This window comes from Pongo pygmaeus, chromosome 20, assembly GCF_028885625.2.
Source record: "Pongo pygmaeus isolate AG05252 chromosome 20, NHGRI_mPonPyg2-v2.0_pri, whole genome shotgun sequence".
Lineage (NCBI taxonomy): Eukaryota > Metazoa > Chordata > Mammalia > Primates > Hominidae > Pongo > Pongo pygmaeus.
This window is the reverse complement of record NC_072393.2, coordinates 19,953,825-19,981,505: the sequence shown is the minus strand read 5'-3', so window position 1 is coordinate 19,981,505 and position 27,681 is coordinate 19,953,825. Positions and strand designations below refer to the sequence as shown.

At 55.8% G+C, this 27,681-nt stretch overlaps 3 protein-coding genes across 11 annotated transcripts; 1 reads left to right on the top strand and 2 right to left on the bottom strand.

Moving 5' to 3' along the window:
* Positions 1 to 174: 174 nt before the first annotated feature.
* YJEFN3 (YjeF N-terminal domain containing 3) lies at positions 175 to 9,507 on the bottom strand. 9 transcript variants are annotated; one of them, XM_054465083.2, is made up of 7 exons: positions 8,829 to 9,507; positions 5,094 to 5,202; positions 4,659 to 4,733; positions 2,626 to 2,736; positions 2,309 to 2,422; positions 2,080 to 2,230; positions 175 to 435 (listed from the first exon to the last, which is right to left on the bottom strand). In XM_054465083.2, exons 1-7 carry the CDS (start codon positions 8,885 to 8,887, stop codon positions 230 to 232), a joined length of 825 nt encoding a protein of 274 aa, XP_054321058.1. In that variant the 5' UTR covers positions 8,888 to 9,507; the 3' UTR covers positions 175 to 229. The 9 variants fall into 9 exon arrangements, with proteins under 9 accessions (XP_054321058.1, XP_054321064.1, XP_054321061.1 ...); XM_054465089.2 differs by lacking the exon at positions 4,659 to 4,733 and adding an exon at positions 8,306 to 8,458 and having other exon boundaries at positions 8,832 to 9,507; XM_054465086.2 differs by lacking the exon at positions 8,829 to 9,507 and adding an exon at positions 5,321 to 8,001 and having other exon boundaries at positions 4,511 to 4,733.
* A 107-nt stretch (positions 9,508 to 9,614) lies between these two features.
* On the bottom strand, positions 9,615 to 22,002 carry NDUFA13 (NADH:ubiquinone oxidoreductase subunit A13). Its single transcript, XM_054465093.1, has 6 exons — positions 21,932 to 22,002; positions 21,382 to 21,573; positions 11,504 to 11,582; positions 10,414 to 10,485; positions 10,037 to 10,106; positions 9,615 to 9,806 (listed from the first exon to the last, which is right to left on the bottom strand). Exons 2-6 carry the CDS (start codon positions 21,530 to 21,532, stop codon positions 9,687 to 9,689), a joined length of 492 nt encoding a protein of 163 aa, XP_054321068.1. The 5' UTR covers positions 21,533 to 21,573; positions 21,932 to 22,002; the 3' UTR covers positions 9,615 to 9,686.
* An 89-nt stretch (positions 22,003 to 22,091) lies between these two features.
* On the top strand, positions 22,092 to 23,505 carry TSSK6 (testis specific serine kinase 6). The gene has a single exon (XM_054465090.2). It carries the CDS (start codon positions 22,287 to 22,289, stop codon positions 23,106 to 23,108), a length of 822 nt encoding a protein of 273 aa, XP_054321065.1. The 5' UTR covers positions 22,092 to 22,286; the 3' UTR covers positions 23,109 to 23,505.
* Positions 23,506 to 27,681: the final 4,176 nt, after the last annotated feature.

The following is a 27,681-nucleotide window of genomic DNA, read 5'->3' as shown; positions in this document are numbered from 1 at the left end:
CACCGCCCCCAGCCCTAGCTCAAGTTTTCTAGGAGGCCAGCGGGAAGTCCCACTCCACCGCCCTTCTCATGCTCCCCGCCTTGGATCACCCAGGGACCGTGTGAAGTCCCTCTTCGAGTGTGCCCACCCCCGCAGCGGGCCCGGTGCACAAAGGAGGCGGAGGCGAGGCGGCGGTGGTGGGAGGGCTGTTTATTGGCGAGGGTCCCTGCGGTGTGGGCGCGGGTGGCGGTCACAGTGCCGCGACGCAGTCGGTGCCCGTGTATCCCGGCAGGCGCAGAGCGAACTTGCGGCGCACGTCGTCGGGCACGAACCTGCCGGCCACGAAGTGGTGGCGCCCGGAGAAGCGGCCGGCGCAGCGCTTGGGCGCCGCGAGAGACACCAGCACGTCAGGCCGCAGCCCGTCCTCCGAATCGCTGCCGGTCTCTGCGTCCCAGCCTGAGGAAGGAGGGTCCGGGGGGATTGGGAACTGGGAGGGTGGCCCGCCCTCAGCCTAGAGTCCATCCTGTCCCTGCCTTCCCTCCTCTTCCCTCCAACACTGAGCCTCTGCCCTCAGACCAGAGTCCTGCTGCCCCACCCCCCCACTTCCCCTCCCCCATCAGACCCAGCCTTTTCTCTCTGGCACACGGGTCCTGGTGAGACTTGTCGCCCCCTAGAACTCTGCCTCTGCCCTCAGACAAGTCTCTCCCAGTCCTTGGAGGTGTTTCCCTCCCAATCAGACCAGAGCTTCTGCACTCAGACTTTTCTGCTTCTGCTCCTATCCTACTATTCAATCGCCCTCCTCCATCTGACCCAGCCTCTGTCTTCAGTCACCCAGGCTGGAGTGCAATGGTGCAATCTCGGCTCACTGCAACCTCCGCCATCCAGGTTCAAGCAATTCTCCTGTCTCAGCCTCCCGAGTAGCTGGGAATATAGGCACATGCCACCACACCCGGCTAATTTTTGCATATTTAGTAGAGATGGAGTTTCACCATATTGGCCAGGCTGGTCTCGAACTCCTGACCTTCTGATCTGCCCACCTCGGCCTCCCAAAGTGCTAGGATTATGGGTGTGAGCCACCGCGCCCAGCCTGTTTGTTTTTAAGATACAGTCTCTCTCTATTGCCCAGGCTGGAGTGCAGTGGCACGATCTCAGCTCACTGCAACCTCTGCCTCCTGGGTTCAAGCGATTCTCCTGCCTCAGCCTCCCAAGTAGCTAGGACTACAGGCATGGGTACCACTACACCCAGCAAATGTTTGTATTTTGTAGAGACTGGGTTTCACCATGTTGACCAGGCTGGTCTGGAACTCCTGACCTCAGGTGACCCGCCCACCTCGACCTCCCAAAGTGCTGGGATTACAGGTGTGACCCCTGCGCCCAGCCTCCATCACCTCTTGAGTGAGCCTCCACTTTCAGCCTAGGAGCCTTGCCTTCTCTCCTATCTCTGACTTGATTCTGGGGCCACTCACCAGAAGACACTGGATCCTCCCTCAGACTTTAATCCTTCTCTGACCCTAGCCACCACCCTCAGGCTAGAGGTTCCTAACCATCCCCTCTGACCTGACAGAGCCACCCTCTCTGTCCTAGGCTGAGCCTGCAGCCTCCCTACTCCGATCAGACAGCACACCGCCTCCCTTGGTGCCCCTGCTCTGTGGCACCTGCTGGGATGTCCCTGGGATCCCGAGAGCCAGGGGACATCCCCTGGAGTCCAGCCACCCCCACGGAGGGTCCGGCTGGCCAGCAGCTGTTTGTTCCGTCTGCCTGTCGCCTAATGGTTCCAACAGGCGTGGGGCGGCAGCCAGGGCGGGCGCGGCCTTTGCCGAGTGAGCTCACGTCTGCCCAGGCGACTGGGCCAGGGGTGGGCAGAGAGCATGTGGGCTGGGCACTGGCGTGGAGGAAGGAGGAGACCTGGGGTCACCTGGGGTGGCAGCCTCGATCTTCCCCATCAGAGGGATGGGTGTGACCCTTAGCCTCAGCCAAGTGTGGGTCCATCCGTGCTGGGGAGATTGAGGTTCAGACAGGCAGGGGCGACCAGGAGCTGGGGCACAGGGGCCTCCACCCAAGCCCCCCAGGCCCCAGTGTGCCCCCCTCTGCCCGGCATGCCTGAGGGGATGTCCAGGCTCACGAGGGGGATGGACAGCAGCTTGAGTGTGGCCAGCGCGCGGGTGCAGGGGCCCCCGACCTCGCCCGGCTCCACGCCGGGGCCCAGCACGGCGTCCACCACCAGCCCGTAGGCTTCGTTAATCAGCTGCACCTGGGGAAGGCAGGCAGGATGAGGGCGGCCCAGGGCCACTGCACACCATGTCCCCCTCGCTTGCCACCCAGCGCTGACCTCAGTGGGCAGGTAGCTCAGGAAGGGGATGTCCATCTTCTCGCACTGGGTGGTCAGGTCCCGATGCAGTATGTCCAGCGAGCGTGTGGGGTAGAAGATGGTGGGTTCGTACTCCTGGGGGTGGGAGAAGAGGGGGTCAGGGCTGGAGGCCCTCCCAGGCTCCCCTGACCTGGTCACCAGCACCAGACCCTGCCTGGGACAAGCACTGGGCATAACCTGGCCCTGCGTCAATGTCCCCCTGGGAAGCTATCAAAAGAAGGCAGTGATTTCTGCAGGGGCAGGGACGTTGGGAGGTCGAAGGGGTCCTTGCTACTTACAAACACCCGCAGGTGCCGGGCACAGACCAGCCCCACTGCCCCGTTCTGCTCCGGGCCGCACACGACCAGCACCGTCCTCTGCTTCCGGGAGAGAGCGGGCAACGGGAATGCCTGGTGGTGGGGGGGAGAGAGCGGGCAACGGGAATGCCTGGTGGTGGGGGACACAGCAAAGGCACAGGCACAGTCCAGATTCCTCCTTGCCTGGAGAGGAAACTGAGGCACGGAGTAGGGGAAGGCATGGGGCTTGGGCCTGGAGGCAACAGGATAGGACAGGAGGTGAGGTGTTCTGGATGAGGGGCTGGGCCTCTTGGGGCCTCAGTTTCCCCAATGGAGATGCAGAGGCCCGGTCTCAGGCTCTGCCAGGTCGGTGCAGGAAAAACGTGCATCCAGCCACTGCCCGTCGCCCAGAGTGCGGTTTGTTTATTCTCCGCCTGAGTTGCAGACATTCTTCCACCTTTCTCACCGCGGGCCCGCCCCCGCCCATGTTTCCAGACCTCAGCCCCTCCCGGAGGCCGTGGAGTAGGGGAGCCCAACCTTAGCCACGATGCCCTGGGGCCTCTGTCTCTCTCTGGCTGTCTCTGTGTCTCTCTGTATCTCTCAGACTCTCCGTGTCTCTGTCTCTCTGTCTCTCTGTATGTCTCTGGCTCTCTTCATGTCTCTCTCCCCACCTGTCTCTGGCTGTTTCTGTATCTCTCAGACTCTCTGTGTCTCTGTCTGTCTGTCTCTGTCTCTCTCCATCTGTCTCTGGCCGTCTCTGTGTCTGTCTGTATCTCTCAGACTCTCTGTGTCTCTGTCTCTCTGTATGCCTCTGGCTCTCTTTGTGTCTCTGTCTCTCTCCATCTGTCTCTGGCTGTCTCTGTGTCTGTCTGTATCTCTCAGACTCTAGTGTCTCTGTCTCTCTGTATGTCTCTGGCTCTCTCTCTCCATTTGTCTCTCTCTCTGTATGTCTCTCTCTCTCCATTTGTCTCTGGCTGTCTCTGTATCTCTCTGTATCTGTCTCTCTCTGTCTCTGTATCTCTGTCTCTCTCCATCTGTCTCTGGCCATCTCTGTATCTCTCAGACTCTGTCTCTCCAGGCATTTTGGCCCCAGCCCTGCCCTGATTCTGCATGGCCCCAGCCCCTTCTCCTCTCCCAGACTCAGTTTGGCCTTTATCAAATGCGATGACAGTGCCACCGCCTGACAGGCACTCTGGGTGTCTCCTGAGCCCCAGCTGTACTTTAAGCTCCAATCACACAGACAGCAAGTATCCTCCCCAAAGGCTTAGCGCAGTCCTGACCTGCCATGAACATGACTGCGATCCCAGCCACGCCAGGCCCAGAGCCCAAGACCCAAGACTGGGACTGAGGGGCTTCTGGACAGACAAGGGGCTTTCAGTGCAAAAACCAGACGGTTGGCCACTGAGCGCCAGGCGAGCGGTGCCTACTGGGTTTCTTTCTGGGGTTTTGATTTTCCTTCTTCTTTGGGCGCCTCACCCGGGATCTATTTCATTTGGAAATACAAACATTTAAGTCCACATGAAGAAAAACACTGAGTTTTTAAAAAGTATACCGTGGCAATAAGAAGAAAAAGAGGAGGAGGGGTGAGGAGGGAGAGAATGGGGAGGAGGAGGAGGATGGGGAGGAGGTAGGGGAAGTGGGAAGAACAGGAGGAGGGGGAGGAGGAGGGAGAGGAAGGAGAAAGGAGAGGAGAAAGGGGCAGAAGGGGAGGAGGAGAGAGAAAGGAGGAGGAGGAGGGTAAGAGGAGGGGGCAGGAGGAGGAGGAAGGAGGAGAAAGGCGAGGGGGATGAGGAGGGCAGGGGAGGAAGAGGAGGCAGTCACGCTAGAGTCTGGACTGTATGGGACACTTTTCTGAGGCGTTCGCGTTTAGGGACTGACTCGTCAGTACCATTATTATCCTGTTGCAGAGGAGGAAACTGACGCCCAGCACGGCTGGCTGCACGGTGAAGCACTCCATAGTATGATTATTGCTATCACCCTTGTGTCATCCTCCTGGCCCCTCGAGGTGTGGGGGTTTACTCCAGAGCCAGACACACCTGGGTTGCAGCTCTGCTTCCATCCCCGTGACCCAGGGCAGGCCCCTCGCCACCTCTGAGCTTCAGTTTCCCCACCTGCAGAACGGGGTTGTTTAGGGGTGTTCAGATCGCAGGAGCAGACGTCCCTGGCAAGACCCAGGAGGTGGCAGAAGCAGGCGGGTCACATGTGCAGGAGGGGTCTGCACTTCCAGGGTCGCGGCACTGTCCCTGCAATAACCTCCACCCTGGCCTTCTCTGATACCAGGGGTCTCAGGTCCCCGTCTGGCCTGTACCAGCCATGAGCCTCTCTGGGCCTCAGTTTACCCATCAGGCTGGGTTAGGCCCAAGCAAAAAGGGGGCTCTTGAGGGCTGGACCACCCTGGTCACAGGAGTCATGCAGCTCAGGAGAGTTGGCCATCTGGTTGGGGTCAGGGTTGGGGGTCAGGGGTCAGGTACCTTGGTCACAGCCACGGCACTAGCATGACCGCACAGCTCCACGAGCTGCTGCCGCCCAAAGCGATAATCCTCCAGCAGCTCACGCTCCAAGGCGGCTGCCTCCGCGGTGCTGGGGACAGAGTGGGATGGGACACTCAGAGACACACAGAGACAGAGCCTCAGATGCAGCCAGAAATGTTCCGCCAAGCTTCTGAACCCGGTCCCAAAGCCACCCTCCCACCCCGTACCCCCGAGTAGCGTCTGCAGCCTTGAGCTGGGGATGCCCTCAGTTTCATCGTGCGACGCGCGGGTTGAATCGAGGCCTGGCGGGCCGCGGTGTGGGAGCCAAAGCCTGAGGCGCGGGCGCCCTCTGGTGGCAGAAGATGCGCTGGCCGCGCGCGTTGGTTCTACTGCTCCAAAGCGTGGGACACGGAACCAGACCTAGACGTCCCCAGCTCCCAAGGCGGAGGGAACCAAGAAAGGGGAATGGAGCATGAAGGACTTCGATGGGGGCGATGGGCTGATTTCAGGCAGTGGGAGCCACTGAACAAGCTTCAGGACGCTGAAAGGGGTGGACAGGACTGGGGACATCTGGGGTCCATGGGTTTTTAAGGCTGCAGAGTTTGATGGCACACTCAGCGGGGTGGCCTTGGGGCCTGGGGCTATAAGACCCTTTGGTGACCGATTTTCAGGGGCAGTGACATAATTAAATTATTTGTGGCCAGGCCGGGCGCGGTGCCTCACATCCGTAATCCCAGCACTTCAGGAGGATGAGGCGGGTGGATCACTTGAGGTCAGGAGTTCCAGACCAGCCTGCCCAACATGGTGAAACCCTGTCTCTACTAAAAATACAAAAAATTAGCCAGGCATGGTGGTGGGCGACTGCAGTACCAGCTACTCAGGAGGCTGAGGCTTGAACCTGGAGAATCTCTTGAACCCAGGAGGCAGAGATTGCAGTGAGCTGAGATCGTGCCACTGCACTCCAGCCCGGGTGACAGACTGAGGCTCTGTCTCCAAAAAAAAAAAGTTATTTGTTGCCAGAAAATGTGGCTACTTAGCTTGAGGTGAAGCTCTGCCATCCACTTCACTGAGTGAATGGGGTCCGTCTCCACCTCTTGGAGCAAAACTGAATATTCGGGTGACCTACACAATTGGTGGGACTAGGCTGGGCATGGTGGTGGACACCTGTAATCCCGGTGACCCAGGAGGCTGAGGCAGGAGGATCAGTTGAATCTGGGAGGTGGAGGCTGCAGTGAGCTATGATCACGCCACTACACTCTAGCCTGGGCGACAGAACAAGACCTTGTCTCTAAAATAATAATAAAAAACACAAACATAAATAAGAAGAGCCAGGCCTAGAAAAGTTGGAAAAACAACTAATGATTCAGAGAAGCCGAGTGGCTTGCCCAGAATCATGCAGGAAGCAAGTCGGGAAACTGGGTCTTTCCCCCTTGGTGTCTCCAGAGCCACAGGACATGAACAAAGACATAGAGCCAGACCTACAGATGGTGGATGTTTTGGGGGGATGAATCCTGAGACTCTTTCCTTCAACTCTCTGAGTGGGAGATGTCTGCCCTCTGGCCAATTTTGCAGCATGATAAGGCCGGGTAGGCAGAGTGCAGGAGGAGGAGGACTGCTATGGGACGGGAGTCAGCGAGGGCTTCCTGGAGGAGGAAGCCTGGCACATCGTGGCAGGTAATGCAGGGGCAAGAATAGTAAAAGCCAAGGCCCTGGGGTGGGGAGGAGCCTGGTATGTTCAAGGGGCAGAAGGGAGGCTGAAGCAGAGTGATCAAGGGGACAGGGCAGGCAGGGCCTCAAATGCCAGACTGAGGAACATGGTGAGGAGGACACTTCGGGGGTCCACACATAAAGAGGGAGACAGAGACTCAGGGCAGGAAAGTCACATGCCCTGGGACACCCCAGTAAACAGAGCCAAATTCAAACCTCAGCCTGTCTGCAGCTGACACAGGATGAACTTGAAGGACAGGGTGGGGAAAAGGAGCTCATGGTGAAGTCAGACAGAGTCCCCCGGGCAGGCCAGCGCAGCTCCCAGGAAAGCACATAGGAGAAGGTGCGTTTGCATTCGGGGTGAGGAATCTGGCAGGCTGGGAACATGGCTCATTCCTCCACCTCCATCTTGTGACAGCTCTGACTGCTGCCCCCGCAGGAGGGTGCGGGGAGGAAGTGGAGGGCGGGAGGGTGATGCATTCCTCTTCTTCTGTCCCAAAGCTTTGGCCTCTAGCAGCCACTTGGAACATTCTCTTCCTGCCTAACTGGTCATTAGAATGATAATGGGGGCTCTGTGGGCAGAGGGTCGTCCCGGTTAGGAACCTGGGGGTGGGGCGCAGCAGCAGCTGTGGGGTGGGGGTGGGAGGCTGCGTGGGAATTGGAACCTGGTGAAGGAGGGTGGCAGGCAGGGCAGGTTCCTTCTGCTGTTGTGGGATTCTGGGGGTGTTCAGTGGTGCCTTTTGCTACCCCGAATCTCAGCCCCCAGATGAGAGAAGCTTCAAGGCCCCAAGGATTTCCCTGTCAGACCCAGGAGGCCTGAAGTGGCCTGGGTCCAAAGGTAACTGGGCCTGACACTCCCCAAATGCTTCCAGGAGGGGGCTTTCTGGGAGGTGAAACCTCAGGCCAGGGTGGCCATGCCACACTCACCCTGCTCTCAGTCCTACCTGCTTCTCTCCACCTCACACCTCTGCCCACCAGACCACCACGGGGGATCACCTGGCCGCACACAGCAGCCTCCTGCCCCCAAAACTCAACATGAGCCTGGAGGGCTTTGAAAACTTGAACACCAGATTGCATCACCGGGTCCCAAACCTGCTGATGGCTCCCGAGGGCTCTGGGAACATTCAAACTCCAAACTCCTCATCATGCCTAAGAGGCCCTTCTGTGTCTCCAGCCTCGTCAGCCGGTTCCCCACTACGTTCTGGCTCCTACCCACCCCTGAGAGCCCCCTCACTCCCCTCACTTAGCATTTGAGGCCCCCCTCACCTCACCCCTTCACCCCCAGGTGAAGTCACAGCTCCTAGAACACTCTTCCCTAGACTGAGTCTGGACATCGGCTGAGGGTACACGTGCCCTGCTAGGTAGGCAGTGAGCAGGAGCTGTTGGACGCATCTGGTTCACAGTGAGGTCAACAGCCTTGCCTGGGGTCCCATGTCACAAAGGCTGAGGAGGATGAGGTGAGAGTCACAGCTACGGCACCAGTTCTAGATCCCAAACTCACCAACCTCTGGCAAACAGCCCCTGCGTTCCAAATCTGCTCTAGCCATGACTGCCTTCCCCAGGCCTGTTTCCTCCTCTGGACAAGGGAGGTGGTAGCATTTGCGCTAAGCTCAGCTCTTCCCATGTCGGGAAGTGGGGGCTGCAGCTCCAAGGCCCGGGGAGAGATGGAGAGTGGGGGTGGGCCACGGTTGGGGTTCGGTGGGGGAGTGACCAGCGCTGCTGATGAATCATTCATGAGGGGCGGGGCTGCCCCGGAGGCAGTTTCCCCAGCAACGCAGCTTAGTGTCTCCAGCAAGATGCCAGGTGGGTCTCGGATTCCCGGGATTCCCAGGCCCGTCTTGGCCATATCCCTGCCTCCGGTTCCCCACCGTGGTCATGCCTCTGCCGTTGAACCTCCATCCCGGCTGTGCCCGTCTCCAGTCCCCGGAACCCATTCTGTCCCAGCTATGACCTTGCCTCCGGTCCTACGGGCTGCTCCTGGCCCCATGCGAGCCATGCCCGTCTCCAGCGTCCCTCTCCCCAGCTGACCTGAGGAAACGCCGCTCCTCGGGCGCCTCCGACGGGTCTGGGCCAGCTGCGCTGCTCATGGCCGAGGTGAGCCCGGGCGCCGGGCGCTGCCGCCACCGCCACCGCCTTTTAAGCGCATCCGTGGGGGAAGGGGGCTCCCCCTTTTCTCCTCCCTCCCGCCCACCCTGCGTGCCCGCCAATCAGGAAGCGCCGCGAAGGCGCTGCGCGTCACCATTGGTTGGTGGACTCAGACGGACTTAACCCTTTCGTGCTAGGAGCCCACAGCAGAGCCACCTGGCCAATCTTGGTTGCCTCCCCCGACTTAGTTTCCCTGCAGACATCCCCGTGTCTCTGAGCTTCCCTCTCAGGGAGCGAGGAGCCCCTCCGCAGCCAAATACCCTCGCCATGCCTACAATTGGCAGGGCTGCACAGGGTATGGTGGCTCACGCCTGTAACCGCAGTGACGCGGGAGGCTGAGGCGGGAGGATCACTTGCATCCAGGAGGTCAAGGCTCCCCCCACTCTCCAGACCTCCGTGGAGAAGGTCTGACCCAAAGCTGACCCAGGGGCCCCCAGCCTGGAGAGGTGAGTGGGCTGCTGACAGGCAGGGTTTCAACAGGGAGGCAGGAGAGTCCAGGTATATCGGAGACAGAGAGGAGGCCGCCGGTGGATCCAGGGGCAGCACCTAGATGTGTTTTGAGGTCACCCTGTGTCACATCTGCTGCGTCCCCATGCTACATGTGATCCGGTGGTGCCTAGCTGGGCCCTCTCCCCCTTCTCTCCCCCAGTCCCCAGGAAAACAGGCAGGCCAGGTCTGCAGAGCATTTATTCTGTCCCAGTGGGGAGGGGCAGGGATCCAGGTGGCCGGAAGGCACAGGGCCTACGCGTACCACATGAAGCCGTGGCTGGCATGGAGAGCCTCCTCTGTGGTGCGCAGCCCGTACAGCTCCCCGATCAAGGGGGCCACCCAGCGGGTTGTGTGGAACACAGACTCTCCCACCTGTGGGGACAGTGGGGTATGGGTAGAGGTACAGCCACCCATATACAGCCTGCTGGGACCCATCCCCCAGGACCAGTGGCCCCTATGCATGGCAGGCGCTACAGCCTTCCCTTGTGGGACCTGGCACCCACCACCCCCTTGGTCCTGGGGTTTCTATAGAAAGCTGTGAGAGCTCCCCAACCCCTGTCTCTGCCATGGCTGGCACCCCTGCCCTCCCAGCCGGGACCCACCTTCCAGTCGGGCACATCCTTCATGATGACGGCCTCCTCCTCCAGGTTCTCCCGAAGCATCTGCAAGGTCCTGTGCGGATGGGGCCGATGGTGGGGGTGGGGCCTCAGTGCCCTGAGGAATCCCTGCCTAGGGCCCCTGGTAGCACCCCTTCAAGCCTCCCTCCGACCCTGTCTCCCTTTCCCCCAGCCAACTCCTAGCTTTTCTCTTGCCCCAACCCCAGTGCTGCCTCCTCCTCCAGGAAGCCTTCCGATTCACCCCCTTGGGTCTCCACTAAGTCTCCACGCCTCTCTGAGGATGCAGCTGATGGCACATGGCGATAGCCCCCATGTGCATTCTGGCCACCTTCGGGGATGCAGGTCAGGCCCTGCAGTGCTACCTCCGGTCGGTTTCTGCCTGTAACAGTGGCAACAGCGCGATGCGGGCCTCGAAGTCCTCGATTTGTAGGCGCCTGTGAAAGCCCGAAACCCACACTCAGGTCAGACCAGGCTGGGTCAGGGGAGCACAGGCAGTACAGACCTCAGGGGCCAGGGTGCTGCTGGGGGAAGAGGCGGAGGGGGGCGGGGAGGCAGGCAGGAGGCAGGGCGAGGGTTGCGGGAAGGGCGAGGGCCGTGGGCAGAGCCCACCAGGAGCCTGAGAGGAGGGAGGGTGCAGGCAGCTGCACGGGTGACTGCCCACAAGACTGTTGGCTTTCTACTTTCTTTTCAATTAAAAACTTTTTTTTATCCTAAAAATAACTCTGCCTGATGATCGCGACGAAGAGGGGGTGACTTCATCACGGGGCTCTGGGCCTCACAAAACCACGTCCCCTTCATCGCAAAATAATCACAGTGTGTGAGGCTGGGGCAGGCGGGGCCACAATCCTTCCTTTCTTCTCCCTGCTTTCTGGCAGTTTCCAAGTTCCCTGCAATGACCCCCATCTCCCAGTCCTGCCTGGCCTGCGTTGGGGTGGGGGGAGGGGTGGGGAAGCAGTGCCCCAGCCTGTGACACAGGGAGAGGGGGGTGCCTGGCCCTAGTTCATCTGGCCCTGTGTGTCCACTGCCTGGTGTGGTCTGCTTTGAGCCTGGTCACCTCTGACAAAATCCTGCTTAGAGGGCCCGAGGCAGGCCCCCCACTCATATCCTGTCCTAACCTGGATCCACGGGTCCCAGCCCTCCTCACTAGACACATTTTTGGGGTGGCGGGGACAGGGTTTCCCTCTGTTGCCCAGGCTGGTCTTGAACTCCTGGGCTCAAGCAATGCTCCCACCTTGGCCTCCCAAAGTGCTGGGATTGTAGACACGGAGACATCTGGAGGACAGAGCCTAGAAATGGAAGTGCTGGGTCTGGATCTGCACTTTCTGGGGCCTGGGATTGCACGGCCAAGTCCAAGGGGCCCGTTCACCCCTCGCCAGCACGGACAACAGTGGAATGCTACAGGACCCTGACAACTGGCCGGGGGGACTTTCAGACACCAACCGGGGGCCCTACCTGCGCTCACGGTTCCACTTCATCATGCTCCAGTGCCCATAGATCAGGGTTCCAATCCCTAGGGCCAGCATGCTGTAGCCTGTGGAGAGAGGCGCTGCTCAGCGGGCCAGCCCGTTCCCAGACACCCTCCTCCACAGCTCCAGGCGCTGCCCACTCTGCAGTCAGGGGACACTGGTGGCTTCTTTCTCAGGAGTGAGGCTGCTTGGACTGTGACACCTCTGCCCCCATGCCAGGGGTTTTCTGAAAGGTACAAGCCAGGCAGCAACCTCAGGAGGCCTGAGGGTCTAGATGCTGGTTGCTGGGGGCACCCAGCTCCATCGTCTTCTAGAAGGCTGTTTGGACCCTGAGCGGCAGGCTGGCCCCGAAGTGGGAGGGCGGCTCTGACAGTGTCCATGGTAGCTCCCGGCCACCTGGGCCACAGTTCTGCGTGCTGCCCTGCGGGGGCTGCACACAGCTGCCAGGGACAGGCAGTGCCCTGTGGGGGCTGGGGGCACTAGGGGTGGCTCTAGGGGTGGCCGTGCTACCTCTTGGCTCTGCAGGGTGAAGCCCCCTGCCCTGCACCCCAGGGAGGACCTAGGCTATCATGAATATTTACTGAGCACCAGTGGGGCCTTGCTCTAATCCTGACTGACAGGCTGGGGGCCCACTGGGGTCTTCAGGGAGGCCTGGGCTGTCTGGGATCTGGCTCCCAGGCTCACCCTGCACCCTCCAGATCCTTCCAGCCCCAGTCTCTTCTCTGGACAGGCTTTGCGCTTGGTGGGATGAAGGACAAGCTCAGGCAGGCCAGGTTCCAGTCAACACCCAGGAAATGACCAGCAGGTGGAAGGCAAGGCCATCTCCAGGCCTCCAGGGCACTGGGCCCTGCTCTATGCCTGCTGGGGCTACTCTGTGCCTGCCGGGCCCTGCTCTGCGCCTGTCCAGCTCTTCTGCCTTTAGCTCTGCTCCAGCATGGAGCTCATGGGGGCACCTCTGCTAGACCCGGAGATAAATGAGAAACTGGCTCAAGTTTGTACCTGGTTATTTAACCTGTTAGAAGCCGAAGTCAGGGGTAAGACATTTCCATGCTACAGGTAATGAGGGTGTGCTGGGTCCGGGCTCAGAGGCATATCTCTGGAGAGGCCCAGGGTGCTCAGGGCCAGCTCCCAGCTCTCAGCCTCTTGTCTAGCACATGGGAGGTTTCATCAGCTGCCTTGTTCATTTTTTGTTTGTTTGTTTTTGGTTTTGAGACAAGGTCTCACTCTGTTACCCAGGCTGGAGTGCAGGGGCGCGATCATGGCTCAATGCAGCCTCCAACTCCTGGGTTCAAGTGATCCTCCCACCTTAGCCTCCCGAGTAACTGGGACCCCAGGTGTGTGCCATGTCCAGTTAACTAATTTTTGTACAGATGGGGTCTCGCTATATTGCCCAGGCTGGTCATATCTTGTTCTTTTCTTTTTTTTAAATTTATTTATTTTTGAGACGGAGTCTCACTCTGTTGCCCGGGCTGGAGTGCAGTGGCATGATCTTGGCTCACTGCAACCTCTGCCTCCCGGGTTCAAGCGATTCTTCCACCTCAGCCTCCGGAGTAGCTGAGACTATAGGCGCCCACCACCACGCCTGGCTAATTTTTGTATTTTTAGTAGAGACGGGGTTTCACCATATTGGCCAGGCTGGTCATGAACTCCTGACCTCGTGATCCACCTGCAAGTGCTGGGATTACAGGCGTGAGCCACCGTGCCCAGCCATATCTCATTATTTTCAACGGCTACAGAGAACCCAGGGGACAGACCTGGGCTGCCCTCAGCCTTCTGGTGCAGAAAATGGGCCCTTGGGGAGAACCTGCACCCTCACACCTGCGCACTCATACGCAGGCCCATCTGTAAGATAAATTCCAAAGAAGAAATAAATTCCAAAACTTATCCCACAGCTGTGTGTACAAGACAGCGTGGCACTGGCATAGAACAGAGATGTATGAGATGACAGAAACAATGCAGGGCCTCATGTATTTGCATGCAGCCTGCGCAGGGCTCTTCCTCCTCACCAACCACAGAGGGGCTAAGGCCCCAGGCCTCAGAGTCTGTCTCAGGAACTGCTAGTCTGGTGGGGAACATGGTGAGGGGCATGCACAAAAGGGTGTGTGGACCATTCTTTTTGTTTTTGGTTTTGGAGACCGGGCCTCTCTCTGTTGTCCAGGCTGGAGTGCAGTGGTGGGATCAAATTTTTTCACCTGCGCGCAGCGGCTCACGCTTGTAATCCCAGCATTTTGGGAGGCTGAGGCGAGAGCATCACTTGACTAGGAGTTTGCGACTAGCCTGTGCAACACAGTGAAACATTTACAAAATACGTATTTTATTTTTTGAGACAAAGTTTCGCCCTGTAGCCCAGGCTAGAGTGCAGTGGTGTGATCTCAGCCCACTGCAACCTCCGCTTCCCAGGTTCAAGTGATTCTCCTGCCTCAGCCTCCTGAATAGCTGGAATTACAGGTGCACACCACTGTGCCCAGCTAAATTTTTGTATTTTTTAGTAGAGACGGGGTTTCACCATGTTGGCCAGGCTGGTCTTGAACTCCCGACCTCAGGTAATCCATCTTCCTTGACCTCCCAAAGTGCTAGGATTACAGACGTGAGCCACCATGCCCGGCCCAAAATACATATTTTTTAATTAGCTAGATGTGGTGGCACATATCTGTGGTCCCACCTACTTGGGTGGCTGAGGCGGGAGTATCACTTAAGCCCAAGAAGTCAAGGTTGCAGTGTGCTGAGATGGCACCACTGTACTCCAGCCTAGGTGACAGAGAAAACTCTGTCTCAAAAAACAAAAACAAAAAAAAAAGAAAAATACATATTTTTTCATAGAAACAGGGTCTTGCTATGTTGCCCAGGCTGGGCTTGAACTCCTGGCCTCAAGCAATCCTCCCACCTCAGCCTCCCAGAGTGTTGGGACTACCAGTATGAGCCACTGAGCCCGGCCTTGGTCATTCTTAGAGAAGACCAAAATAAATAAAAACCCATCCTGTGTTCAAGAATTGGAGCACTTAGCATTGTGCAGATGGCAACGCTGTCCAAACTGATACAGATTTGAAACGCAATCCCCATCAGAATCCCAACCATTTCTTTTCCTGTTGCAGAAACTGACAAGCAGGTTGGGAAATTCATATGGAAATGCAAGGGACCAGAATAGCCAAAACAATTTTGAAAAAGAACAAAGTTGGAAGACTCACACTTCACTATTTCAAAACTTATCCCACAGCTGTGTGTACAAGACAGTGTGGCACTGGCATAGGACAGAGATGTTAATCAATGGAACAGAACTGAGAGTCCAGAAATAAACCCTCACATTTATGGTCAATTGATTTTGGACAAGGGTGCCAAGATAATTCAATGGGGGAGAAAAGTCTTTTCAACAAATGGGATAAGCAGACGGCCACATGCTAAAGAATGAGGATGCACTCCTTCTTTATCCCATCCACAAAAATTAACTCAAAAGGATCAAAGACCTGCCAGGCGCGGTGGCTCACGCCTGTAATTCTAGCACTTTGGGAGGCCGAGGCAGGCAGATCACAAGGTCAGGAGATCGAGACCATCCTGGCTAACACGGTGAAACCCTGTCTCTACTAAAAATACAAAAAATTAGCCAGGCGTGGTGGCGGGCGCCTGTAGTCCCAGCTACTCGGGAGGCTGAGGCAGGAGAATGGCGTGAACCCAGGAGGCAGAGCTTGCAGTGAGCTGAGATCGCACCACTGCACTCCAGCCTGTGCGACAGAGCAAGACTCCGTCTCAAAAAAAAAAAAGTATCAAAGACCTAAGTGTAAGAGCTAAAACTATAATACACTTAGAAGAAAATGTAAGTCACTCTCTGTGACCTCAAACTAGGTTTCTTAGATATGACACCAGAAGCACAAAAGACAAAAGGAAAAATACAGAAATTGGACTTCATTGAAATTATTATTATACATGTATTTTTGAGATGGAGTCTCACTCTGTTGCCCAGGCTGAAGTGCAGTGGCACAATCTCGGCTCACTGCAAGCTCCGCCTCCCGGGTTCACGCCATTCTCCTGCCTCAGCCTCCCGAGTAGCTGGGACTACAGGTGCCCGCCACCGCGCCCGGCTAATTTTTGTATTTTTAGTAGAGATGGGGTTTTGCCATATTGGCCAGGCTGGTCTCAAACTCCTGACCTCAAGTGATCTGCCTGCCTCTGCCCTCCAAAGTGCTGGGATTACAGGCATGAGCCACCATGCCCAGCCCGGACTTCATTGAAATTAAAAACTTTTGTGCTGTAAATGAAACTATCAATTAGCTGAGAAGACAACATATATATACACACTCTTACAACTCAATAATTCAATAATTTAAAAAACCCTACTAAGCTGGGCGCAGTAGCTCACACCTGTAATCCCAGCACTTTGGGAGGCCAAGGCGGGTGGATCACGAGGTCAGGAGATTGAGACGATCCTGGCTAACATGGTGAAACGCCGTCTCTACTAAAAATACAAAAAATTAGCTGGGCCGGTGGCAGGTGCCTGTAGTCCCAGCTACTTGGGAGGCTGAGGTAGGAGAATGGCGTGAACCCGGGAGGTAGAGCTTGCAGTGAGCCGAGATCGTGCCACTACACTCCAGCCCGGGCTACAGAGCGAGACTCCGTCTCAAACAAACAAACAAACAAACAAAAAACCCTACTAAAAATATATAAAGGATTTGAATAGACATTTCTCACAGACAGACATACAAATGGCCAATAAACACATGCAAAGGTGGTGGTTCACTCCTAGAATCTCAGCACTTTGGGAGGCCGAGGTGGGAGGACAGCTTGAGCCCAGGAGTTCAACACCAGCCTGGGCAACATTAAGGCCCCATCTCTTGAAAAAAATAATAAAAATAAAAATAATAAAACACACGAAAAAATGTTCGACATCATCAGCCAGCAGTGATATGCAAATCAACGATCAATGCCCAGAAAACTGAGCAAAAAAAGACCCAAAAGGAATTTTAAAAAACTCCACCATAATGAAATACCGCTTCATATGCGCTAGGATGGTGGCTATGATAAAAAAAATGGAAAATAATCAGTGTTGCTGAGACGTGGAGAAATTGGGACTCTCATACATTGCAGGTGGAAGCACAAAATGGTGCAGCCAATTTGGAAAACAATTTGGCAGTTCCTCAAAATGTTAAACACGAAGTTACCATATGATCCAGTGGTTTGTCTCTTAGGGGAAAGTTCACAAGGGAGAAATGAAAATCTACATCCATACAAACACCTGTACAGCATGAATCTTCATGGCAGCAGTACTCACATTATTCACAGCAGCCAAAGAGTAGGTGGATGACCCAAGTGCCCATCAAAAAATGAAAACACAACACTTGGTGCTGGATATTAATTTGCCAGAAACAAAAGGCCACACGGTCTATGACCCTACTGATACGAAATGCCCAGAACAGGCAAATCCACAGAGAAAGGAAGCAGATTAGTGTTTGCCAGGGGTGGGATGATTGCTAATAGGGAGGACGGGGTTTCTTTTGGGTAATGAAAGTGGTCTAAATTCTGACCATGGCAATGGCCATACAACTTTGTGAATATACTAAAAAAATCAATAAATTGGACACACTTCACTATATTATTATTACTATTTTTGAGATGGAGTCTTGCTCTGTTGCCCAGGCTGGAGTGCAGAGGCAAGATCTTGGCTCACTGCAACCTCCGCCTTCCAGGTTCAAGGGATTCTCTTGCCTGAGCCTCCCAAGTAGCTGGCATTACAGGTGCGCACCACCACACCCGACTAACTTTTGTATTTTTAGTAGAGACAGGGTTTTGCCATGTTGGCCAGGTTGGTCTCCAACTCCTGAGCTCACGTGATCCATCCGCTTTGTCCTCAAAGGGCTGAGATTACAGGCGTGAGCCACCGCTCACAGCCATTAAATTGGACAGACTTTAAATGGGTGAGTTGTGTGGTATGATATGGGAACCTCAATAAATATATTAAAGACACAAGATGAAAAGGAAAGGGCTGCCTGCTAGGCTCAGGAGGGAGTGGGGACAGAACTGGGTGTAGGAGATAGTGGAGGAGGTGGGGTGGAAGTCACTTCAGGAGCGGCATGGATTAAAAGGGGCCTGAGCCAGCCGGGCGCAGTGGCTCATGCCTGTAATCCCAGCATTTTGGGAGGCTGACGTAGGTGGATCATGAGGTCAGGAGATCGAGACCATCCTTGCAGTGAGCTGAGATCGCGCCACTGCACTCCAGCCTGAGTGACAGAGCAAGACTCTGTCTCAAAAAAAAAAAAAAAGAACAAAAAGCAGCCTGAGCCAGCCCATCATGTCCTGGGACGCTGACAGTGAGTGAATGGCTGACCCAGGCAGACAGAAGGGAGTGGGTGCCAGGCTTGCGGACACCAGACCTTGGACAGGAGCAGAGAAGGTAGGTCTGGTGGGAAGGCCACTGTGGACCATGGCTCAGGAGAGGCAGGGGAGGAGGACAGAGGAGGGAGAGGAGGCAGGGCCTGTGTATTTGCTCTTTTTCTGCAGAGCAGGCTTCTTCTCAGAGAGGTCCTCCTGGCACATCCTGGCTTAAGTAGGCCCAGGTTATCCCAGGCCTCACCAACAACTAGAAATCCAGGCATGATGTGTTGTATCTCTTCAGCTCAGCTGTGAGCGCTTGGGGACAGGGCCCGGCACCATGTGCTCACTCAACAATGAAAGCAGGGCCATAAACAAAGAGCACACCAGCACAGGGGTATCCTCCTCACTCCTCCGCCGGCAAAGGCTGGGGTGGGTGTGTATGTGCTGTAACAAAAGTCCACACCATTAGGAGACACAACCCCAGGCAGTGGTATTTAGGGCACTGTCTGGCACAGGGGGGCCACTGCTCTGTGGTGAACTGGGAAAGGACCAGGGTATTTATACAAAAATGAGATGCTGGAAGCGGGGAGCTCAGGGAGCCTACAGGGCTGGGGGTCCTTCTGTGGCCTAGTCTGGCTGCAGGTCACACAGGTGCACATTTGGAAAGAGACCTTGTGCTGCACACCTGAAGGGGTGGGGTAGCCCAGGTTACACCTGAGAATGAGACTCAGCCAGGCGTGGTGGCTCATGCCTGTAATACCAGCACTTTGGAAGGCTGAGGCAGGGGGACCACCTGAGGTCAGGAGTTCGAGACCAGCCTGGCCTACATGGCGAAACCCTGTCGCTACTAAAAATACAAAAAAAAAAAAAAAATTAGGCTGGGCCCAGTGGCTCACACCTGTAATCCCAGCACTTTGGGAGACCAAGGCAGGCAGATCATCTGAGGTCAGGAGTTCAAGACCAGCCTGACCAACATGGAGAAACCCCATCTCTACTAAAAATACAAAAAATTAGCTGGGCATGGTGGCACATGCCTGTAATCCCAGCTACTCGGGAGGCTGAGACAGGAGAATTGCTTAAACCTGGGAGACAGAGGTTGCGGTGAGCCAAGATTGCACCATTGCACTCTAGCCTGGGCAATAAAAGCGAAAACTCCCATCTCAAAAAAAAAAAAAAATTCGCCGGGCGTGGTGGCGCGCACCTGTAATCCCAGATACTAGGGAGGCCGAGGGAGGAGAATCGCTTGAACCTGGGAGGCACAGGTTGCAGTGAGCCAAGATCGCGCCACTGCACTCCAGCCTGGGGGACAGAGCAAGACTTGGTCTTAAAAAAAAAAAAAAAAACACAAAAAACAAACAACGATAGACGTGGTGGGTTGTGCCTGCAATATGAGCACTTTGGGAGGCCGAGGTGGGTGGATCACCTGAGGTCAGGAGTTCGAGACCAGTCTGACCAATATGGTGAAACCCCGTCTCTACTAAAAATACAAAAATTAGCCGGGTGTGGTGGCGTCCAACTGCAGTCCCAGCTACTCAGGAGGCTGAGACAGGAGAATTGCCTGAACCCAGGAGGTGGAGGTTGCAGTGAGCCAAGATCGGGCCACTGCACTCTAGCCTGGGTGACAGAATGAGACTCTCTCAAAAAAAAAAGAAAGAAAGAAAGAAAGAAAAGAAAAAAGAAAAATGAGGAAACAGAATGCATTATATTCCTCCAGTGTTTTCTGGGACAGGACTCATGGGCCATCTAGCCTGAAGCCTCTTTTTTTTTTTTTTAAATTTTTGGTAGAGGTGGGGTTCTCACTATGTTGCCTAGGCTGGTCGCAAACTCCTGGGCTCAAGCCATCCTCCCGCTTCAGCCTCCCAAAGTGTGGGGATTACAGGCATGAGCCACCTGGCTCAGAGGCAATCTGTTTTTGTATAGCCCCCAGGCTAAGAACACTTTCCATTTGTAAATGGTTGTCTCAGTAACTGAAACTTTCTGGCCAGCCAAACCCAAAATACTTGTCATCTGTCCCTTTTATAGAAAAAGTCTGCCAATCTCAGTTCTGGGATACAAGAAAAACAAGAGGAAGCTGGCCGCGGTGACTCATGCCTGTAATTCCAGCACTTTGGGAGGCTGAGGCTGGAGGATCACTTGAGCCCAGGAGTTTGAGACCAGCCTGGTCAACATAGCTACACCCCTGTCTCTACAAAAAGTAGAAATAAAAAATAAAAAAACCAAGAAGGGGCTGGGGAGGACTTTTCACCTCACACTGACTTTTGTACTGTCTGAGTTATTACGTTTTTAATTACCATGCTCATTTTTTTGTGTGTGTTAAAATTGAGGAATAATGTGCATAACATGTAATTTAAATGTAAAGTTTGATTTGTTAAGAGACATGCATTCTGCCGAGCACGGTGGCTCATGCCGATAATCCCATCGCTTTGGGAAGCCGAGGTGGGTGGATCACTTGAGCCCAGGACTTCAAGACCAGCCTGGGCAAGATGGCGAGACCCCATCTCTACAGAAAATACAGAAAGCTGGGCGCATGCTTGTAATCCCAGCTACTCGGGAGGCTGGGGTGGGAGGATGGCTTGAGCCCAGGAGGCGGAGGTTGCCAAGAGATCACTCCAGCCCAGGCAACAGAACCACACCCTGTCTTAAAAAAAAAAAAAATGTGTGTATTCACTCTTAAATTACGTTTAAAAGTTTCTATTTGTCCGTTAACCTGGGGACTGAGTATGGGCGCCTTTTAAGTTCTCTTTTTCAATTTTCTGTGCTGAGCCCGATAACAAAATTTAACGTGTTACTTAAACATTTGAAAACTTTACGCCGGGCATGGTGGCTCACGCCTGTAATCCCAGCACTTTGGGAGGCCGAGGTGGGCGGATCATCCGAGGTTCGGAGTTCGAGATCACCCTGACCAACATGGAGAAACCACGTCTCTACTAAAAACACAAAATTAGCTAGGCATGGTGGCACATGCCTGTAATCCCAGCTAGTCGGGAGGCTGAAGCAGGAGAATCGCTTGAACCCAGGAGGCGGAGGTTGCGGTGAGCCGAGATGGCGCCATCGCACTCCAGCCTGGGCAACAAGAGCAAAACTCCGTCTCAAAAAAAAAAAAAATGAAAATTTTAAGAATACGGATTCCTGGGACACCATGCAGGCGAGAGCTGCCAGCAAGGAACTACTGCATAGAACATCTTGTAAATTCCCTCCAGGTTCCGGGTTGCGGCTTCAGCCTTGCCTTGGGGAGCCGCGGCCTCTTTTGGGCCTCAGTTTCCCCATCTTAGAAATCCAAGGGTGGCCGAGGGCCAGAGCACAGGCTATGACTCAGTTTAACCCACTGTAAAATGTAAATAATTAGAGGGACCGATTTCCTGGGCTGTTACGAGAAGGAAGAGGAGCTGGGAAAGCGCTCAACAAACCTCAGCACTTAGCGTTATTACAGAAGCTATGGTGGATCCCCGGGCTCCGCCTCCGGTCACACCGCCGGGAAAACTGTGGCCCGCCTGTGTCCCCGGAACCCCGCTCCCGAGCCCCGAGTGCCCAGACTCTGAGACCTCGGCGCAGAGTGATACTGACCCGACAGTCCTCGACGCGGCAAGTTCCGTTTGTAGTCGATGGGCCCATAGCCCCCCGGCGGGGGCATGTCCTGCTTCACCTTTGACGCCGCCATGCTCGCAGCATCCCACACTTCCGGTCCCTGGCGGAAGTGACATACTGCCACCGCCATGATGAGTGTGGCGGAAGCACTTGAGATGGTCCGCCGTAGCGCTAGGAAGCCCCGGACACTAGTGTAACTACCTGACCGCGCGGGAAAGCTCCGGCGGCGGACCCTGGGTAGGAATGCGCTGCCGGGCTGCAGCTGAGGCGTCTTTACTCCTCTTTTGCCCAGATAGGGCGTGACTCGCCTTGGTTCTTGGATTAAAGGCCCTCGCGTTCACCTTGCCTCTGGAGTGTTGCGCAAGCCAGTCAGAAACTCCTAGCTCTCGAAGGAGCCAGGTGCCCCAGTTAAGGCCCCTTTTCCCGTTTTCGCCCCGTCTAGGGACTCTACGCGAAGCCCAGGGCTCCACGTAGTCACGGGCTGGGTACATGATGTTGGGGGGCAGCTGCTGCTCGAATTCGGACTCACCCCAATCCCCGGAACGGATTCTGCTCCCTGGTGGTGGTGGGTATCCCTTGCTAGTGGCCTCTCATCGGAAACTGACCATTCAGGATGATTATGAGTCACAAAGCAGGAAGGCTAGGGTGGCCCCGGGGCGGGGTCCCGGACCCCCACCCTAAGGCGGAGTGACGCCCGCGGTCACTTCACAAGGCAAAAATTGTTACGGGGCAATAAAAGGCACAACAGCGGCCAATGCCTGGCAGTGGGCACATGGGGGTGCGGGGGTGTAGGTGCCAAGCGCCATGGCTTAGACCCGAGATTGGAGTCCGGCCGCCCCCCGACAGCAGCCGCCTCCTGCCCCCCGTGCGCCCCAGGCGCCACCATGTCGGGAGACAAACTTCTGAGCGAACTCGGTTATAAGCTGGGCCGTACAATTGGAGAGGGCAGCTACTCCAAGGTGAAGGTGGCCACATCCAAGAAGTACAAGGGTACCGTGGCCATCAAGGTGGTGGACCGGCGGCGAGCGCCCCCGGACTTCGTCAACAAGTTCCTGCCGCGAGAGCTGTCCATCCTGCGGGGCGTGCGACACCCGCACATCGTGCACGTCTTCGAGTTCATCGAGGTGTGCAACGGGAAACTGTACATCGTGATGGAAGCGGCCGCCACCGACCTGCTGCAAGCCGTGCAGCGCAACGGGCGCATCCCCGGAGTTCAGGCGCGCGACCTTTTTGCGCAGATCGCCGGCGCCGTGCGCTACCTGCACGATCACCACCTGGTGCACCGCGACCTCAAGTGCGAAAACGTGCTGCTGAGCCCGGACGAGCGCCGCGTCAAGCTCACCGACTTCGGCTTCGGCCGCCAGGCCCATGGCTACCCAGACCTGAGCACCACCTACTGCGGCTCAGCCGCCTACGCGTCACCCGAGGTGCTCCTGGGCATCCCCTACGACCCCAAGAAGTACGATGTGTGGAGCATGGGCGTCGTGCTCTACGTCATGGTCACCGGGTGCATGCCCTTCGACGACTCGGACATCGCCGGCCTGCCCCGGCGCCAGAAGCGCGGCGTGCTCTACCCCGAAGGCCTCGAGCTCTCCGAGCGCTGCAAGGCCCTGATCGCCGAGCTGCTGCAGTTCAGCCCGTCCGCCAGGCCCTCGGCGGGCCAGGTAGCGCGCAACTGCTGGCTGCGCGCTGGGGACTCCGGCTAGAAGCCGGGTGGTTCCAGCCATTCCTGCAGCCAAGGGCACTGGGCCAGCGCGGCGCACGCGCAAGAGGCGCGCTTCGAGGGAATATGCTAAGCTGCCGCGTGCTGCTGCACATGCGCTTTTTCCCTTCCGCTTCCCTCCCTTCCTTCCCACGGGGGAGTCCGCAGTTGCCCGTGTTCGGAATCCACGTCCTCAGCGATCCCGGGAGCTGGAGGCGCATGCGCATCCGCGATTCCCTGCGACCAGGCCCCGAGAGGGGCGAGACCAGCAGGGACAGAAGCATTGCGCCTGCGCGGAACTCAGCCTCTGCGCGGAGGGCGTCCTTTCCCAACCAGCCGTGGGTGCCAGGTTCCCGGTTGGAACCTGCAATAAACTCGCTGTTCCTGGCACCTGGCTCTAACGGTGGCCCCCATTTGCGGACTAGTGGAGAAGCGATCGCTCCGTCCGGGGAAGGCAGACGCGGGTACCCTATTTTAGAGTCAGGCATGTTGAGGTTGTTGCTCCAAGACTCAAAAGGGAGTCGGGAGTATTCGAACCTGGACCTTTTGAGCTCCCCAGTATGGGCAAACTCAAAGGAGCTTTGTTGTCCCTGGGTCGTGATGGTGCTGTGATGATGGGCTGGGAAGCAAGTGGACCCCAGCGCCTCCCCGTCCACATCTTTTAAGGATGGAACAGCAAGGGTGGGGCGAGGGTGGCCTGTCTCCACGTAAAGTAGGAGTTTATAGATAAGGAAACTGAGGCCCACATGGATGTCACTTGCCAAAAGGCAGAGCCAAGGGCCAGGCGCGGTGGCTCACGCCTGTAACCCCAACACTGCGAGTCCAAGCCAGGCAGATAACTTGAGGTCAGGAGTTCGAAAACAGCCTGGGCATCACAGCCAAGACCTCATCTCTTGTTTGTTTGTTTGTTTGTTTTTTGAGACAGAGTCTCGCTCTGTCGCCCAAGCTGGAGTGCAGTGGCACGATCTCGGCTCACTGCAACCTCCGCCTCCCGGGTTCAAGCGATTCTCCCGCCTTAGCCTCCCAAGTAGCTGGGACTACAGGCGCGTGTCCCCCCACCCGGCTAATTTTTGTATTTTTAGTAAAGACGGGGTTTCACCATCTTGGCCAGGCTGGTCTTGAACTCCTGACCTCGTGATCCACCCGCCTTGGCCTCTCAAAGTGTTGGGATTACAAGCGTGAGCCAACGCGCCCCCGACCCTGTCTCTTAAAAAAAAAAAAAAAAAAAAGAAAAAGAAAAACCCCGGGCGCGGTGGCTCACGCCTGTAATCCCAGCACTTCGGGAGGCCAAGGCGGGTGGATCACCTGAGATCAGGAGTTCGAGACCAGCCTGTTCAATATAGTGAAACCCCGTCTCTACTAAAAATACAAAAAAAAAAAAAAAAAATTAGCTGGGCACGGGGGCGGGCGCCTGTAATCTCAGCTACTCGGAGGCTGAGGCAGAAGAATCGCTTGAACCCTGGAAGCGGGAGGTTGCAGTGAGCCGAGATCGTGCCACTGCACTCCACCCTGGGCAACACGAGTGAAACTCCGTCTCAAAAAACAAAGAAGACACAGCTGTGATTTTTTTTTTTTTTTTTTTTTTGGGACAAGTTCTCTCTTTGTTGCCCAGGCTGGAGTGGCACAATCTTGGCTCACTGCAGTCTCCACCTGGGTTCAAGCAATTCTCGTGCCTCTGCCTCCTGAGTAGCTGAGACTACAGGCGCAGGCCACCATGCCTGGCTAATTTTTTGTATTTTTAGTGGAGACAGGGTTTCACCATGTTGGCCAGGCTGGTCTCAAACTCCTGACCTCAAGCGATCCACCTGCTTCGACCTCCCCAAAGTGCTGGAGTTACAGGCATGAGCCACCACACCCGGCTCACAGCTGTAATTTGAACAGTGATGTTGGGGGGGTCGGGGAAGCCCTCCCTGCTGTGGGTCCCTTTCCTCTCGGGAAGAGGGGGTGGGGGAGTCAGGGCGGGGCTGGGCGAGATTCAGCTGGACCCACTAGCTCGTTCCCTCCTCTGTTCATTCATGTAGTCATGCATTTCTTGAGCACCTACTGTCTGCCAGGCCCCAGAGCTCATGGCGAAGAGACTTGGGCCCATCCCTGCCGAAAACGAGACAACTGAAAAGTCAAGTAAAATAAAAGAATGACATGGAAATAAAATAATTGTAAGTTGTGCTAAATGCCAGGTAGAGTTGGGATGTGTTCAAGGAGGGACTCTGGGCAGGGCGTGGCAGCTCACTCCTATAATTCCAGAACTTTTGGGAAGCTGAGGTGGGCGGATCGCTTGAGCCCAGGAGTTAAAGACCAATCTGGGCAATACACCGAGATGGCCATCTGTACAAAAAATTTAAAAATTAGCCAGGCATGGTGGCGTGTCTCAGCTACTTGGGAGGGTGAGGTGGGAGAATCGCTTGGGCCTGGGAGTTCAAGGCTGCAGTGAGCTATGATTGTGCCACTGCACTCCAGCCTGGACCACAGAGTGAGAACCTGTCTCAGAAAAAAAAAAAAAAAAGTCAAGGGACTCTGAAGGTAAGAGAAACAGTCCAGGTGTTCCCCAGGAAGAGGAGAGCTGGTGTGTTTGAGTAAGGCCAGCAAGCTTATTTGCCTGGAATAGGGAGGGAGAGAGGGAGAGGAGATGGCAAGGTAAGGAGGAAATCAAGAGAGGACCCCACAGAGCCTGGGAGTGGCTCCTATTTCGGGTATATGGGGAAATGTATTAGGTGTATTAGGAAATCCTAATCGTGCCTACCTGCATATGAGCCCCACATAGCTGCTCCTCTGGTGGGTCTCCCCATGCCCAGCCCCTGCTCACTCAGTCTCAATGGCTTTCTGGTGCCCTGGTGATGCAGTGCCAGCTCTATCTTCATCCCTCCAAATAGGGTATGGCCCTGTCCCCTTCAGTTTTGCAGATGAGGAAACCGAAGCTAAAAGAGGAGCAGTGCCTAGCCTCCAGTCCTGGCTGGACCACATCAGAGTGGAGGTAGAAAACCTAGCTCCTGGGACCGGGCATGGTGGCTAACGCCTGTAATCCCAGCACTTTGGGAGGCGGATCACTTGAGGTCAGGAGTTTGAGACCAGCCTAGCTAACATGGTAAAACCCCATCTCTACTAAAAATACAAAATTTAGCCGGGCATGGGTGGCTCGCACCTGTAGTCCTAGCTACCGGGGAGCCTGAGTCAGGAGAATTATTTGAACCCGGAAAGTGGAGGTTGCAGTGAGCCAAGATCCCACCAATGCACTCCAGCCTGGGCAGCAGAGCAAGACTCTGCCTCAAAAAAAACAATAAATAAATAAAATAAAACCTAGCCCCTAGCCCCTCTGGTTTATTCGAAGGATGCTGCTCCTGATTGGGGCCATGCCTCAGACTCCCCACCTGGAAAATGGGGCAAAACCCCATCCTTGGGGTAGTGGGCATGGCTTCAGAGTGGGCGTAGCTTGAGTACTGAGCCCAGGGCCTTCCCTAGGCTCCCACTGCACTTAGCTAAAACCCACGCCCTTGCCCCGTCTTCCCACCCAGTCCCACCACACTGCCCTTTTTGTTCTTGACCTGCCATGCTGGCTCCTATCTTCAAGACTTTGCACACTCCTGGCACTTTTCCCCTCTTCAAGCCTTGCCTAAAATGTCACCCCATGCCCTCCTCTCAAGGTGCTATATGTTTCTGTCTGGATAGCTCCTGCCATATCTCCAGGGCCCAGGGCATAGTTCATGCCATCTACCGACGAATCTGTGGGAGCAGATGGGGTCAGGGTCTCTGCCTGCCATGTGGCCACAGACCCAAGGCTCAATTCAGAGAGGATGAGATGTCGGGGACAAGATGTCAGGGACGAGGGGAGTGTCCCATTTCCTCAGCTGGAGAGGCTATTTGAGACCACGACCCAGGACCACCCCTTGAATCTGCCCCAACTGCACTGAGAAGCCTGTGCCCAATCCAGGGAAGCAGAGCCTCACGAGGGACCAAGAGCCAAGCCCAGGAGACAGCACCCCATAGGAATGTTTCTCAGGCCAAGCAAGAAATGCCTGTAGCAAGCCTGTGGCTCCAGCTACACGGTAGGCTGAGGTGGGAGGATCGCCTGAGCCCAAGTTTGAGGCTGCAGTGAGCTATGATTGTGCTTTGCACTCTAGCCTGGGCAACAGAGAGCCTATCTCAAAAAAAAAAAAAAAAAAAAAAAAAAGTGGCTGGGTGCAGTGGCTTACGCCTGTCATCCCAGTACTTTGGGAGGCTGAGACTGGTGGATCACTTCAGGAGTTTGAGACCAGCCTGGCCAACACGGTGAAACCCCATCTCTACTGAAAATTAACTGGGCATGGTGGTGGCGGCACCTGTAATACCAGCTACTCGGGAGGCTGAGGCAGGAGAATCGCTAGAACCTGGGAGGCGGAGGTTGCAATGAGCCGAGATCGCGCTACTGTACTCCAGCCTGGCGGACAGAACGACCCTGTCTCAAAAAAAAAAAAATTATCATGGTCAGTACTGGGGTCTGGGACACCAGTCTAGATGTGTCACAGGTGGAGTGGGACAGGCTGGAGTTCAGATTCTACCACGTCCTCTACCAGCTCTGTGCCCGTAAGACCAGGCACTTGGGA